Below are 16,841 nucleotides of genomic sequence, written 5' to 3' on the forward strand. Positions count from 1 at the left end.
CCATCCTCCACCTACCGGGGTCTGACTGTAAAAGCTTCACGCTAGTTTCAAACGGATAAAAATAATTAACGCAGTGTGTAATTTACAAGTCAACTAACCTGTCTTTCCTCCTTAAGAAGGGGACAAAACCACATTTTGCCCTTAAAGGCTTCTTAAAAGTCATTTCTGGGCAGCCTTTATATGCAGAATCTTTAAACTAATTCACACACAATACAATGATGTTCACTGTACACCCATTATTAACACTGTTAATTTCATTATGCACTAAACTCATTCTTTGTCCTTGAAAGCACCACACTTCTATGTATTACATATTTCAAACCACAAAGAAATTCTACTTTGTATGCCATCCAAAGGCAAGGCCTCACCTTCAGCATAATTACAAGGTTTAATGCAAAGCATAAAGTCTTGGGAGAGGTAATTGAGCAGATGAAGTAGGTTTGATGAATGAGTTCATAAAAAGGCTTAGCGTCTCACCATTACAGTGCAGAAAAGTACTACACAGCATATCAAAAGTGACCTCATAACATACAGAACGAAAGACTAATGGTTAGGGTTGTTCAGATACAGATAGTAGTATCCGAAATGCCACCGATACCACATAAAATTCTGGTATCAAGTACCGATCCGATACCATTTTCTTAAACAGGACCTAGCTATGCCCGCTAGCTTTGCTTAACGCTGCAAATGGGAAATGACTAGGGATGCACCAATATGTACATTTTGGCCGATAACGATAACCGATAATTCTTTAACATTGGAAGCCGATAACCGATATATTGGCCAATATACAGTATCTAAACAGTAATATAAAATTCCCTAATACTGAAATAAAAGGCAAAAAGTGGACAATTGCTTTTATTTGAAAATAGACTGCAGAAAACAAGGTAACCATTAGTTCGCTTTATTCCCTGAAAATCATGTACCAAGCCTACTTTACACTAGTTAATGATTCTTTAACCTTCAAACTTTTCTGGTATGTTTTGTATTTAATAAACAAATTATAGATGTTCTTCCAGAGCAACGCAGAAAAATGTTCTTAATAGCCACAAGTCAAACTTGTCTCAAGACAGAAAGCATTCAGACGGCAATCCGATTCATACAATATGCTGTTGTTCCTAAAATTTACACATTCATAAATACTGTACCTACATACTGTATCTACATCAACAATGTTTTGCTAATAGCAGTAAGTGACAAAGACAGTAGGCTACTGTACTGGATTTTAACTGTGAGCAGCGTGCAGCCAAAGTAGTTTAACCAGAGGAAATGATTTATGGGCTATAACATATCGGCCTAAATTTTATTATAAGCCGATACCGATAACATTAAAAATGACCATTTATTGGCCGATACCGAGATGGACGATAATTGATCGTGCATCCCTGGAAATGACTTCTTCGCTGCTCAGAATGCAAACACGGGAAGTTGTGCTGCATCGTCACAAGCAACCACTGTTTAGAGCAACGAAGAAGAAATGAAAACGTGCTAGCAGTATGTCCGCTGTTTAGCAATATTTCAGAGTAGACCAACCAGCCAGTAAAACTGCGACTTAAGAAAAATAAATAATGTTACTGTCAAATGTCTGTCAGATAAACACACTATGTATTTGTTCATGTTTTATTAAGGGATAAGTCTTTTATCCCTTAATAAATAGATAAGATAAGCACACCATTAAATAATTCTATCAATTCATACAGAGCTAGTAGTATATACAGCTGTATTTACAGATACACACCCAGGTATCGGATTAGTACTCTGTATCGGCCGATACCCTGAGCCCAGGTATCGGTATCGGGAATGGAAAAAGGGTATTGGAAACATATCTACTAATGGTTGCACAAGGACGAACATAACGGTTCGGTTCCATGTTGTTTCAATTTTAGAGATTCAAATTTGATGTAATCTTGTATTTATAAAGTGGGCTAATGGCACACTGACGTGGTCCATCCGTCAGGTCTGTGCAAATGAGTCATTTTCAACATGTTGGTAAAATGATTCCTCAATATGACTATGGTTTGGTTGAATTCAATCCAATTTGACTTTAATGTCAAAATGTCCTGGTCTTACAATTGACGCTCTGCAATCCTAACAAATTTGTTAAACGTCTAGATTATTTAATTTTTAGACTTTCAGGTTCATAGAACACAATCAGACTCAAAGTTCCTTTTTTATATTTACAGGTTTCCCCTTGTACAGGTCAAACTGCCCAACCTTTAGGATACTCTGTAAAAGCTGAACAGAAGTACAAAATCTCGCTTCTGTACTCTGGTAAAGTTAAGCAAAGCATAGCATCTCCCAGGAGAGTTGATTTCTACAGCATAGGGGACAGATGGCCTGCACACAGGAGGGTTGCCACACAACCAAGACCACACGGTTAACAGTAAAGCAGGAGTTTCTTCCAGGGATCATTTTTGTTAGATCCAAATAAAAGCCTAGAACACTTATTCTATCCTAAAATACTTCAGTAAAACTGGCAACATAAATGTTATCCTCTAAATATATATTGACTTCAGTGATACTAAATTACTTGTTGCTTCCATGCCGTCACCTATTTTCCAATCATCTCTGTCTGATAAAGTCTATGAATAAAGAGTAACCACTTAGCATAATTGCTTCCTTTGAAACAATCAGTCTCAGTGATTTATGCACAACTTTTCTAACATAAAGCACATGAACGGCTATTTTGGTACCATAAAACATTAATGGTCCAATTTAAACAAATGCTAAATATTTTCTTTGTAATACTGGGAAACCGGCTGCATGTGACAAAAAGGGAAACAATGGAGTGACGTGAAGGTTTCTGTCCTTCTGAAACCTTGTATCTCCTTATTTCATGATTTTTTACTTTTTGTCATAAATCATTACTATTAGTCACCCTTTATGTTTGTCACTGGGTTTGGCAAATATCTAATCAAAGGAACGAATTAACAATTTCAACAATTTCTTGTCAACAGTATGCAATCATTGAAAAAGTTCCGATGAGCAAATTTGGACATACAAGGTTACAGAAGGAAAATGACGATATGAGAAAATATAAAGTACATTTACAGTACCACACATTGCCTTTATTTTTTTATAATAAACCTCAGCAACATCTTTCTTTCTCACTTTCAGGCACTGTGGTTAATCTAGACATACCAAAAATTTGCATGGTTCATTGTATATACTGTACACTAGGGTTTGGTATCGGTTGGGTTTTTTCCGATACCGGTGCCAAATCGATATTTTTAAAACGGTACCAGTGCCTAAACAGTGCCTAAATCGATACTTAAAAAAGAGCCACAAAACACCGGTGGAAGACATCAAAGAACAAAATGTTCAATTTAAAAATATTTGCCAAGTAATAAAAAAAATCACAATTAAAGTGAATGTGAAATGAGCATGGACACAAACATTGCTAGAAAGATGTTACAGTGTTCACTGTTTACCCTCCAGCTACAACTAAATGCTCACCATAGTTGTATTAAATATGGGAAGAAAATGTGTTGAATATATCAACAGATTAAGTCCATTTACAGAGACGTCTTGGCTACATTATGTGTATTATTTTAAAAACAGACAGTATGTATAATGAACAAGTATTTTGTTCACGTGAATGAGGGCAAATGTCTCAATCAACGGCTCAGTCAGCATTTAAGTATCACCGAAATGAGGCACCGAAATCTGCGTTTTGATTCGGTCTAGTTACATACCGGATACATATGGCACCGGGTTTCGGTACCCAACCCTACTGTATACTGCAGAGAATTTCATAACACAATACTATTACATAGCTCGCGTCTCAGACAAATATAAATCAAAAAGCCACCAATAAAAAACACCCATCATAAAGATTGTTGTTGCAATTATAGCAATCCATAAACTCTGCTCTGTGTTGATCTCTTTCTTTATTTAAGTTGCAGTAAGTAGGAGGGCACGGAGACGTAACAGCACTTACCGTGTCTGATGATTTGTTGGGATTTGAATGAGAGTTGGAACTGTGCAGAGAGCTGTGGTTATGAGAGTTCTCTTGAGGAGATATACTGGTTCCTGAAAAAAGAACAAATATGAATCGCTAAGTTATCAGAAATATGTCTTTAAATGTTCTGGCAGAGTTAACACCACATTTGGCTACGTTCTACTAAGACCTGCAAAACTGGTAATCTTCACAGACAGTATTCAATGCATTTCAGTTTAGACTGCCTCCAAAAAGCGAATGTCGACAGTAAATAAGAGTTTGAGTACAGATGTTTAAGTCTTCAAAAACTGTCAGACTTCTGATGAGTGCAAACTCTGTGTGGATCTCATTTTCGCTGAAGGACACCAAGATATCTATTTGAGCCTTCCTCTAAATTTATTAGATTCATTTTAGAATAATTTCAGTTTAAACTCTACTAGTGCATCACAATAATAACACATTTTGTTTCATATTAAAATTTTGCTGAAAAACAAGGCTGGATAATAATTATCCATCACAACTAAAAATAAACTACATGAGAATTTAAACGCTTTAAGGCCCGGTTTCACATACAAGGCTTAAGGCTAATCCCAGACTAAAATGAATGTGTGACCTGTTTTACCTGAATATAACTTGCCCAGAAATATCTTAAAATATATCAGTGCCATTGGTTTGTCTCGAGATGCACACCAGTAATGTATTCTTCTTAGGCATTTTTATAAAAGCAACATAAATATCTTAATATAACTAAGGCATAGTTCTGGCTTAAGCTAAACCGTGTCTGTGAAACTGGGCCTAAATATCCAATACAGTCAGTTCCTTATGATGGATTCACAACAGCTCAGACTGAAAGGTTGTACTGCTGTATGAAAGAGAAATGAGCGATTCAGACAAATTTCAAGTGTTCAGTAGCATTATTCATTCTGACAAAAACCTAATAATCAGCAGAGCTGGGGAGACATGAAGAACAGTGTAATGATTTTATAATACACCAGAGTCACTCTCTTCATGATACACTTGGCACACCTATTAATCAGATACTACCTACAAAATAAAGATTACCCATGGCAAACAAACATCTACTGGATTTAAACTGATGACCGACTGAAAGAGAAGCCCATGCTAATATTCCAGCATCGGAGCAGGACCCACAGAACACTGGCTCTTCCATTACTGGGTCCATGATGACGTATTACAGTTCAAGAACAAGAGATCAGCAAAACTACTTATTTTAAAATGGACTGCCTGAATAGCATCATCAAAACGCAATGCTCGTGATGGAACATGATGCAATAGGACCTTCTACATACGTATGGTTGTAGCCGTAGTAAAGGAAATGAACTGAAAGGTAATATTACCAAGAGGTTTTAAATCATGCAGTCTACAAGCTAAAGCACAAATTAGCTAAATAAAAAAATCTGTGAAGGCTTGTCACTGTACTGGCAGCATCACATTACCATCGCAACGGGCTTGATTCCCTGAAAACACGCACATCGATTTCAGACGGTTCTCGATGCCTCAGAGAATGATGTGCCTGAAAGTAAGGAGTGGGGGAAAGGCTAGATTCCCGAGATGTACACTTTAAAAACTTAAAGGCGGGGTGTCTGATTTCTCTTAGCCGTTGTTGATGGTCAAATCACCAAAACAGACACACCCCTACCCCCAACTTTCGCTTTCGTCAGCACTCGGCTCGACTAATGTCTGTCCTGTGCACTGTGCATGTTACTGCTGATTGGCTATAAGGTTGTTTTGGTACTCGGCCAGACTTTGTATAAACGAGCGTAATTCGGAAATCGGACACCCCGCCTTTAACCGGTGGTCACCTTTGCACCAATAACAAAAAACATAACCTTGCTTTCATCACAAAGAAACACCAAGTTAAGAGAACGACGTAATAATTAATTGATTCATGTGACCTACATGACGTTTACATTTTCTCTGCTTGTCTGTCACATACTTGATTTCTGAAAATGCACTATAGAAGTCTGTCTTTGTACTGGGAACATTCAGAAAAAGCTTTATTAAGAAGGCTTAAAAAACTGTATCTCTGTCATTTTGAAGTCTCTGTGATGGGTGTGGATAAACCAGAAAACCTTGTTCGGGTTCGCTTTAGGGATACATAAAAGCTGAACGTGATGAGCAAAACCGTGCATTAAGTTCTTCCAGGATTTAGATAACTAGGTAGAATGCAATGACATAAGACATTTAAACACAGAATACAACATAAAAGTAACAAGTAATCTAATCTGTCAAACTTTCCTGAAAACTTCAAGATATCTGAATATGAAAAATTCTCCAACATCTCGATTTCATTCATTAGAGCAAAATTTTAGCTGTAGCTATGGGTTAGAGAGTACTGTTAGCATTTATGTCGCTTAAAAATATTTTGTTTTATCCGAGTTTTATGTAACAAACATCAATACCCATAAAATACGCAGATTTATCATTCTAGCATATTTCGAGATGGTTATAAGGACCATTTCTGAGTGAGTCAAGTGGTAAAACTCAGAAATCAGATAAATCTGTATGATAAATGCAGAGATATTTTAAACATCAATTTTATAACAATAACAAAATGTTAAAAAACTAAATGATATACACATAAGTGTTAATGATTGCATGTTCATTGTCTGAAGAATTATTTACATCATCTTTTAGCAGCTGTATCCAGGGTCTAAGTAAAACAGTATGTTGCTTCCCCAAAAAAATGTAAACACTGTGGCACAGCCAACCACCAGATGGGATGAGTGTTCAGGAACATGTTTGAAATTGGACATTATTTTTGCACCAGTGGTTTAGACATTACAAACTAAATATATTTTACTGCGATCTACTGAAATCTTATAAAAACTAAGTTTTATGAGGCAGTTGAGATTTCAACATCCTTATATCCTATTCCTGACTTAACATTCCAACAAAACTCTTGAATTTTAATCTTTTAGATGGCATCAAAAACACAACTGCAACTTTTGCTTAAAGGTGAGACAATATGGGCAAACCTGATGATTATTTACAGGTTATCTTCCTCTAGTAACCAATGCAAACAAAAGGCTGATATAAAAACAAAGTGCGATTTTAAGGTATAAGCTATTGACATTATAGATGTGTCTAATTGTTTGCCAATTATTGGGAAAGAATCTGTTGAAACAGTTTTTCAAGGCAATGAAATTGAGGGGTCTTTGCAAGGTCCTTTTTGAAGCATACCACAATACTTTAAAGAAATCGAAAATGAATTATCAGTACTGCACAAACAATCAAAAGTGGACAAAACAGTGAGCAAACTCTCATCCACTCTCTACTGTTTAGTTAGTTTGAGACCAAATCTATCAGGCTTGCTTTTAAAAAAAAGTTTTAGTCTGTGAATTGTGTTGTTCTTTCTGATCTTTGTCAAATGACTCTTCATAACGTCTCTTGCTGAAAATTCTGATGCCCAAACCTGATACGATAAAAAACTAAAAAAAAACTCACTGTATAAAGAAAATCTGATGCTGCTCACAAACCTTGAACCGTGTCTACACCGGACTCGACCAGCGCAGCCATCCAGTGTGGACAAAATGTAAAATTAGAATGGGTTCTAATGCGTTCTATTGTCTTTTGCCGTGTCACATTGCACAGAGTCCGGAGTAGACATGGTGTTACATTGTAACATGTTCGTAAAAGCATCAAAGATCAAAAGCAGGAATGTGTGCAATGCAGAAAGCTTGTAAGCTCATGAATGCCATTTAAGACTGTATATTACTGCATTTGATTCAATTATTCGCTTTACCTTAAATCACTAGAAATAATAGGTTAGTTTCAAAGATCTTCTCCTAGATGACATATAAGGCATACTGTATATGAACATGTATAGCAAGAATTAAAATAAGGCTTATGAAGAAATCCTTAACGATGTACTATTCAGACCATAGTTTATTCTCAACTCTCAGATCTGTGCCCCTAATCATATGATCGAAATGTCTCTCCCGGTCTTACCTCCCTCTCGGTCTCTCACCCGGTGTGGATGGATGGCTTTTGCTTTGCCATGGCTGTCCGTGTGTTTGTTTTCTGGACTGTCTGATCGCCGCAGCATCTTGCACGGTGGGGTTGCGTCGTTGCTGTCACGCATCTTCTCATGCCGGTGGTCGGGGTGGCTCTTGGACGAGTACTTAAGAGCCTGTCAAAATATAACGACCCCTACATTTACCTCTGCAGCACGTTTACTCGCTTACATGCAATTTCAGTTTATTGCAATGTACGTAAGAACACAACTGTCACTGCAAAATTTCATAAAATAATTGTTGGTGTTGACGTACTTGGCACGTCAATGCACCACTAAATCCAATACATGAAAACCACCCCTTCAACAATACTTATATAAATATAGCATTCCATGACGTGCTACATAATGATTACATTCGTATTATTAAGATTTGGTTAATATTATGAACTCTCGCTGATTGTTTATAAACAACCCATTGCCTTTCCATTTCACTGGCATATTTTATTATTGAACAAAAATAGCTCACATTAATGACAAAGACCGACATTTAATATTTGCATTTTTGTTGCAAATCGCCGTCTCATACAGGCCTGATATAGCCGCTTGCGGGCTAACGTTAGCCTGGCAAGTCGCTAGCGCCCGAGAGCTAACTTAAAACACTATCATTTCGACGGTCATGGAGATTTATGTCAACACAAATCCACGTTTATAATGTAATATAAGTGCGTGTATGTCGTTTTTATTCGAACCCGGGTGAACAAGGCACTTTTCCGTGCGTTTTACGCACAGAGGCCTAAACTGCTTCAAAAGCCTTGACTAGATTTACCCCCGTATTAATCTTATTTATTCCAGATCTACCTGATATGGCTGAGAATCCCTTCGGTCGGTGCACCTACAAAATAAAACAAGACAGAGAGATAAACAGTTAAATTAAAGGCACATAGCAAGTAGCAGAATTGCAACAGCGGAATCGGCTTCCTTAAGTTTCTACTTATTTTGGTTTGGCTAAAAATGGCGGATTGTCAAAGCGGAGAAGGAAAAGGAGGAAAATCGAAGTACAAAATAGAGCTCTTTACCCATCGCCGAGTCTCGGTTGTTTCCTTGCATACATTACCATCAATGCCGTGTTAGTGTGTGTGAAGTAGACGTGAAAGATGGGCGACTTATTTTTGTTCTGGAGTGGGCTATCGACGACCTGATCGCGTATATTATTTCAATAGCTCTGGCTATTGGAGTCGCTCTTCGCCTCTGCTAGTCGGAAGAGCGCCCTCGGTCCATCTCCCACTCGCACGCACCAAAACTCTGCCCCTATCTACAGAAGAGTGAAGCTCAGTCTGCCTCACACACCTCAATCCGGGTCATTGCAGGACTCGATTCGTCGAAACTCGGCTACTGTCGGGTAGTTTCGGTGGATGAACTGATGCAGGGAATGTAAATTGATTTGTTTGTATCAAATTTGTGTAAGATAAAGATTTTTACTAAAAGAGTACGCTTTCTGAGTAAAATCACAACAATGCTGGATGTATTCACAAAAATGTCAAAGTGGTTAATGAAAAATACACAGCCGTGTTTTTGTGAGAGTTCAATTTTAACCCAATACTGATATCTGGTGGATATGTTAAGCGAGTGCACTTTCTCTGAGATGACTGTAGAAAGGTCTCGATGCTGTATGACTCATTACTGAAGCAAGTGAATCTGGGAAATTTTGCGCGAGGACTTTTTAAACGAAGCAGAAAATTGTAAGATCAGTCAGTACAATGTGAGTCCTGTGGACTCTTGGGTTGGGTATCATCACTGTGGATTGTTGTCAAATTTTCAATGCAAATTTTGTGTCATTGGCAAATGAGATGGATAGTGGGTGGACATATCATACTATTTTCAGTTGCCTTAAAATCTGAGATTCCCGATTTCTAACCCCACCAATGTCTGTTTGTGCTGTGCTTTTAGGCCAACGATCTTAACTTTGGACTCAACCCAAAATCTGCTTCCAAAAGGTGTTGGGTTTTGTCCCATGGCCACGATTGAGCTTCAGGCATGACTTAATGTTGGCATTTCACAGAAATAACTGAAGAGACTGCTGTAGTCTTATACAGTTCCTCCTCATCATCAACAACAACAAAAAAAACATATGTTATAATGATGTTTGTAGAAAAGGATTAGGCCAAAATTATAGTAACTTGCTTCCTCACTGTTTTCTGCTTACAAGATATCTATGTGTTTGGTTTTGGTTTGAGACCCATCAAGGCTATTCAAAGTAACACTGTTGATAATTATTTTTCACAGAACTGGAAAAAATCCTATGGTAACATTTGACTAAACAGGTATAATAAGACATTGCTAATAAAGGACTTTCTAAAGCCTCTCAACCTGAAGGCTTGTTGTTTATAAGCCTAACAGAAAAACAAACAGTGAATTAATTATATTATTGTAAGTTACAGCGAAATATCCACTGTCTTAAGGGTCTCTGAACAAACATTTTTCAGCACCTCTTGCTGTTAACATCAGTGTGTTAGCTCTTTTGTTGAATACAGCATAATGTTGTTGCTAACAATAGTAGCAGGCGCATCAGCACATCGATTGTTTGTGTCCTTTCATTTGAACACAGATGGTGTCTTTTAACACGTACATCATTTTCCAGAATCTGTTCTGACTGTACTCATTCATCTGGGCAATAGTGCCATTGCAAAACTCACATGATTACGGTAGTATACAAAAGTATTACCAATAGTTTTTGCTCCAAACTGTGGGGTGAATTCAGTATGATCTTTGCGTATGTTAAATGAAAGCACAGTTTACATCACTTTTCTCTGACTACCCTAATGATTTTTTACAGGCTACAGTGATTTTAAGAATTGCACTGTAAGATATACATTTGCAATCCTAACATGTTATTGTTAATGTGAATGCAAAACAAGTCACATGCAAAACATTTTATAACAATATAAAAAGGTTGTTTTACAATTGTTTTTTTTACTGTAAATGATTGTCATCAAAAACTTGATTTTGTATTTACATTAATAACCAGAGTTATGGGGATTGTAGTTGTGAATTGATAGGTGGTGTGAAGCATTATTTATTTAGTGTCATTAATCTCATATTTTGACCACGAGGGGGTGCTGTAGTAATGTTTCTGTAGTGCTATTGTAATTTTTTTTATTTAAAGCATTTTGTGTCATTCTTAACCACCACTCAAGTGTTGTTTTGTTGTTGTTCAGCTCATGTTTGACTCTGTACGCATGCCAAAAGGAAGAAAGGTTCCGCCTCACTGTTTTAGAAACTTTCTTTCTTTCTTTCTTTCTTTCTTTCTTTCTTTCTTTCTTTCTTTCTTTCTTTCTTTCTTTCTTTCTTTCTTCCCAAACAGTCCATTGGGGTACATCTCACTAGTACTTTCGAACGAACGTTTATTTCAGTTCTTTACACTAAATCTCAGTTCCAACTGTGGTGTTGTTTAACTTGTCAAACCAGTCTGCATTGTACGTTTCCTAAATGAACAACTGAGACAACAAGGACTAGCGTGTCGAGACGGATCAAGCCATGTTACTAGAGATAGGCCAGATAAACATAAAAAATGTTCTCTAAACAGAAAAGGCAGGTGTTCTATCAGATGAACTCAAAAGAACTGTTCATTCATCCTTGGAAAGTACAATTCGCAAAAGATCATTGTTCACAGGAACAATGAATAGTGTCTTTATCATTAATAAACACAGGCACACTACCTATGTAGACCTCTTATAATAAACCATAATTTCCCTGAGAGGAAGAGCAGGTGGGGCATATGATTTATTATACAATAACCAGTTGGATTTTAGGATTACACTTTGATCCCGCCCTATTTTAGTCCATCGCCCAATCACGAAAAGGATTACTTCCGGCCACCTACCTCGTTGAACGCAGATTGTGCGAGGCGTTTCGCCTCGAAAGAAAAACATCTTGGACCCTTTCTAAACCTGGAATATTTCTCTGAAAATTATTTTTTTATCTTTAAAAATCCAAGTGTGGGCAAGTTTCCCTCTGGAGTGACTGCTGAAGACTCTCGCAAGACGTTCAAGGTGTTTCCAAACTGGACTTTCCAAACACACTACACATCCCGAGTAAGTAATAACGTAATTCTCTTCAGGAGTTACAAACGAAGCATGTAAGGCGTTTTTTATGGATAAAATATAAATACAACCCCTACATGTTTACGCATTATGGGTAGTGGCTGAAGAAGTTCCTTTGAAACTTAAGTATTGACTGGTTAACGTTACGTTGTTAAATTTCGCTTGAGTCAACGGTCGGCTGCACTTGACAGCGCGAGCGCCTGTCCCTGTCAAGCGCACCACCCGACCATTGACTAGATCAAAACAATGAAACTCGTCCAGTTGCTTTAGTTGTATTGACTGTAATTGCTCAGCTTTATTTTGGCATGGTGTTGACACGGAGGTTAACACTGACATTACCGGGAGGGTTCACCCTGAGCAACAGGCTAACTCATCATTCAGCTCAGCTGCAGGGTTTGGCTCCTCCTATTATGTTAATTTGCGGCTGTTTATTTGTTGTTTGTAGTTTATTTGTTATTTGTAGTTCCCAGATTTAAAATAACATGTCAATAGCCTCTTAAAGTTATACTTTAGTAGGTTGAGCCAGAAATAAATAAAAGATACATACAAATAAAAGTGAATTACACAGCCTCGGTTTTATGTTCTGCATTTCGTGGTTCCGTTTGCATTGGACAGGCTGTGAAAGTCTGCTGTAACACATCTTAGACCTCAGATGATGAAGCAATGTTTTCAGAATTTGGCCTTGATCTTAGAAACATTCACCTCTCTAGATTCTGTCTTAAAATCATTGTTGAATGATAAAAAAAATCATAAAACTGTGATTTCTATTCAATGGCCCACAGCAGTTGTGATAGTAAATTATTAAGCGTATATTATTAATGATTACATGTTCAGGTAGTAACAAGACTGAATGCATAACTTGTGTTTAAATAGAACTAAGTAGGTACTAAGCAGCCTCATAGTGGTTTGTTTGAGACTTGCTATCTGCTGTGTCAGACATCACTACTCTGAAGTGCCCGGTCTGCACTTCCTTTGACTCCAATTCTTCTTGACCTCTTTTCACACAATCACTCTCACTTGTCATCTTGCAGTGTCAGATAACAGGTTGACATTGCTTGCAATCCATTCTGATCATTCCCTCATCTGACTGCTTTCAGAGTCTAGACGGCAGAAAACTCCCTATATCCTCCCTGAATTGCATGTCTAATTTGAATTAGAGAATTAGAGAGGAGATCTTTTTTTTGAGGTTCTGCGGGTATATTAAAGGGATAGTTCACCCAAAAATGACAATTCTGTCATAATTTACTCAAACTCAGATTGTTCCAAACCTGTATCAATTTCTTTGTTCTGATAAACACAAAGAAAGCTCTTTAAAATATAAAAGAGTAAAACATTCCTATTTGAAGTGGAGAAGAAATCACATGCGGAGATGAAATGGGTTGTGTTGCGGTCAGTTCATTTCAAGTTGAACAACAGCAGTATGTAATTCAGTGAGCTTGTCATCCAACCTACTCTGTGCAAAATAAAAAATGACAAGCAGAAGATAGACTGGACCAGATTGGAACGCAGGGGATGTTAGCAGTTGTCTGAGTTAGTAATCTGGAAACTGTCATTTGTGTGTCTTTGTGTGCACAAGGGTTGTCTAAACTGGCAGTGGCATAACAGGTGTCTCGTGTCTTAGTTTTTGCTCCACCAGTGTGTGGCCCTGCATTACTGACATTCCTGTGTTTTTGTTTCTTTAGTTGTAAGGTTCACAAGAGGGAAAATAGGTCTTGGAATGTGATGTGAGAAATTTTGAGCTGCAGCAAACATTTAGAGCTGACTTTAAACTGCAGATCCTTCAAAATGTTATTTGTTTTATCAGTTAATGTGAGATTAATAGGCATTGAGCTACTTGTTTTTTTTCTATTTTTTTTGTATAGATTTAAAAAAATTTCTCACTGTTTGTTTAAACTATACAAAGCAAAACTAAAGTAACCAACATCACTAACCAAAATTAACACACATGTTGCTTAGTACTTAATTAATGTTAGCTTAAGAATTGGCACTTAGCACAGCAAAAGTGATCTGGAAACTGCAACTCTCATTGAATGGACTACTTGCACGTAGCCTTGTGACTAGTGCTGCAACGACGCGTCGTCGATTACGTCGACTACTAAAATACGTGCGTGAAATGCGTCGACGCTTCGTATTATTTACGTTTATCTGCTGTAATAGCAGTTTCTGTTCCCGGGCGTGTATAAATTAATCAGCAGAACAAGAGAAAGTATAATTCACCCGACAAAAAGCGATCGAGAGCCTCGGACGCAGTAAGTTAGTGAATGGACGGAGGAATTCCCCCTAACGTTACCCCCGGAATGCGATCATCACAGCATGGACACGCAATCACAAACGGACGGAGAGGGGCACGTAGATGTAGACTTTCATAATAAATTACTTTTTTGTAATTTACTTTTTTGTAATGTAAAACTACGCTTTACATTAATGATTTACATTAACGCTATTGTACTAGTGTAAGTTAGTGTATGTGAACCTTTGCAGATTGTGACTCTGCATAAATTACTCTTAAGCTTCAAAAAGGACTGACTATCATGAAACCACCAATGCACTTTTTATGTCATTCGATAGCTTATGCGAGGAATAAACCAATATAGCATAATTAAGAAACTCTGACCTCCGCTGGTGCTGTCTGTCAATCTCCAGTCAGCATGCGTGTGTACGGTGACGGTCAGGACGCTACTCTTTCCAAGGTGTTCCAATGTTTTCATTATTCTTCATAATGACAAGATGATAGTCGATAGTCTGTTTAAAATGTATTTTGCTAGAGACTGTGAGTTAACGTTACTAGCAGAGTATAGCTTAGTTTATTAGAAGCACTGGAAGCGGTCTGAATATGTTGCGTTTTCATACGAAATAACTCTTTTTAAACCTCTGATTTAACTGTATACTGTCGGATTGATGCAACGCACTATGTGTTAAACATGTAAAATATCATCTCTTCTCGTTGTGTTCTAACTATTATTTACTTTGAGGAGCAAAATGATCCCCGGGACTTCAGAAGGAGTAGGTGCTTTAAGCGCATCATTGTGCGTCCGGGATGCGCATAACTGTAAATAACGAAACGAATGCATTAAGCGCATCATTCTGAGTTCAGGGTGCGCGGGCTCGCTTTAACGCCACTCTGCATTAGAGTCTTTTATTCGGTGATAGTTTTGTACAATAAACAGAGACAGATAGTAGTATTTTACTTTTACTAAATTATATTATGAGACTGAAAATAGAGTCGGATATTACTTGGAGGAAAAAAATACAGAGCATATATCATGCTCTAGTATTTCATATACACATTTTTTTATGTTTTTACATTTACATTTAGTCATTTAGCAGACGCTTTTATCCAAAGCGACCTACAGATGAAGGAAACAATGGAAGCAATTGGAACAACATAAGGACAACGAAAAGCATAAGTGCAATAAAACATTTTTTTTACCTTTGATACAGTACTTAAGTACATTAAAAAATCAGTATTTTTTTTACTTTTAAAATTAAAACTACTTAATTAAAAGAAGATGGTGATTTTAATGTAAACACGGATTAAAATGTTAAAACAACAATATTTATTTATAAAATGTAGTGGAGTAAAAAGTATGATTTGCTTTATAATGTAAGAAAATACTAGAACTTATTGTTTATTTGCAAAGTTTGCCAAAGGATTAATCCAAAAAATCTTTATTAGATAAAAAAAATCGTTAGATTAGTCGACTAATCGAAAAAATAATAGATAGATTAGTCGACAATTAAAATAATCGTTAGTTGCAGCCCTACTTGTGACGTACTTCCGACTTGAAATCGTACGGCTCACTAGGTTCCAGTTATATGTATTTACAATATGTATGTACATACAAACAAATATGTATTTACAGTTTAAAATACGATTTTTACGCACATACAGTATGAGCGACGTTCTAAACATCACTAGGTACATAATCTTCAAAAGATCTGCGAAAGCAATGGCTGGTGAACGATAGCATTTCTCCTCACACAGAGCTCCGTTGCAGACATTTAACCACCGAAAGTAAATCTCAGAAGGCTGAAGGAGACTAATAGGGAATCATAGCAGCACTGTTTGTATTAAACAACTACGGACTTCAAATACTGCAGTTTTTAATTAGTGAGAGAGCACGGACCTGACGAAAACGTGCAATTTTATTAAATGTTTGGATCACTATTTTGTGTCTTTTTTTATTGACAAATGTAATGTTATCAATGTCAATTCAAGTAAATTCAAGTAAATTTCTGTCAATAACTATATGTAAAAAGTGTAGTTTACATTTAAGGATAAATGCCACAAAATTTTCCGCAGTGTATTTATTTGGCATTAAATCTGCTCTATCTGCACATTGCTATTTTAAAATACTCATATGTTTAAATACTTTGCAATGTGAATTAACATCTAATTCATTTAAAATCCACATAGAACATTTAACAATCATTGTATGGTGTCATTTTATTTTCGTTAAAATGTATGAAAAGTAACCTATTAATGAGACTAACACCGTTCAGGAAAGCGATGGACTGCTGCAGGGTGCATACAAAGGCTTTATTATTCAGGAGATGAGTATACGTCTATAAAATATATTAGGAGGTGAACTTCTGCTAATTTAAGATCTGTCATAAAAACCCACATTAAAGCATGTTAACATAACAAACAGGATTTATTGTTTATAATTAAGTGACCGCCCTAAAAATAGAAATAATCTACCGTGATCTCCGCATGTAGATATGCTGAACACTATTAACGGAAATGTCTGAACCGCATGGAGGAGAACACGGAAGACAACTTGCAAGTAGTCCATTCATGTGTTGTTTGTGATTAAAATTT

The 16,841-nt window shown here is 36.8% G+C and overlaps 2 protein-coding genes across 5 annotated transcripts in view; one reads left to right on the forward strand and one right to left on the reverse strand.

Annotated features, from left to right (window-relative positions):
• Nucleotides 1-9,241, reverse strand: part of waca (WW domain containing adaptor with coiled-coil a) — a 28,944-nt gene extending 19,703 nt beyond the window's left edge. The window contains exons 1-4 of one of the 2 annotated variants that reach the window (XM_057358207.1): nt 8,996-9,241; nt 8,778-8,811; nt 7,913-8,093; nt 3,941-4,032 (exon numbers count right to left, since the gene is read on the reverse strand). In XM_057358207.1, coding sequence (XP_057214190.1) covers nt 3,941-4,032; nt 7,913-8,093; nt 8,778-8,811; nt 8,996-9,036 — 348 coding nt within the window. In that variant the 5' untranslated portion in view covers nt 9,037-9,241. The remainder of the gene's footprint in view (nt 1-3,940; nt 4,033-7,912; nt 8,094-8,777; nt 8,812-8,995) is intronic. The other variant, XM_057358206.1, reaches the window with a different exon arrangement.
• Nucleotides 9,242-11,793: 2,552 nt separating this feature from the next.
• Nucleotides 11,794-16,841, forward strand: part of mpp7a (MAGUK p55 scaffold protein 7a) — a 113,078-nt gene continuing 108,030 nt past the window's right edge. For all 3 annotated transcript variants that reach the window (XM_057358240.1, XM_057358239.1, XM_057358241.1), the window contains exon 1: nt 11,794-12,010. The gene's annotated coding sequence lies outside the window, so the exon portion shown is untranslated. The remainder of the gene's footprint in view (nt 12,011-16,841) is intronic.

This window comes from Triplophysa rosa, linkage group LG18 (assembly GCF_024868665.1).
Source record: "Triplophysa rosa linkage group LG18, Trosa_1v2, whole genome shotgun sequence".
Classification (NCBI taxonomy): Eukaryota; Metazoa; Chordata; class Actinopteri; order Cypriniformes; family Nemacheilidae; genus Triplophysa; species Triplophysa rosa.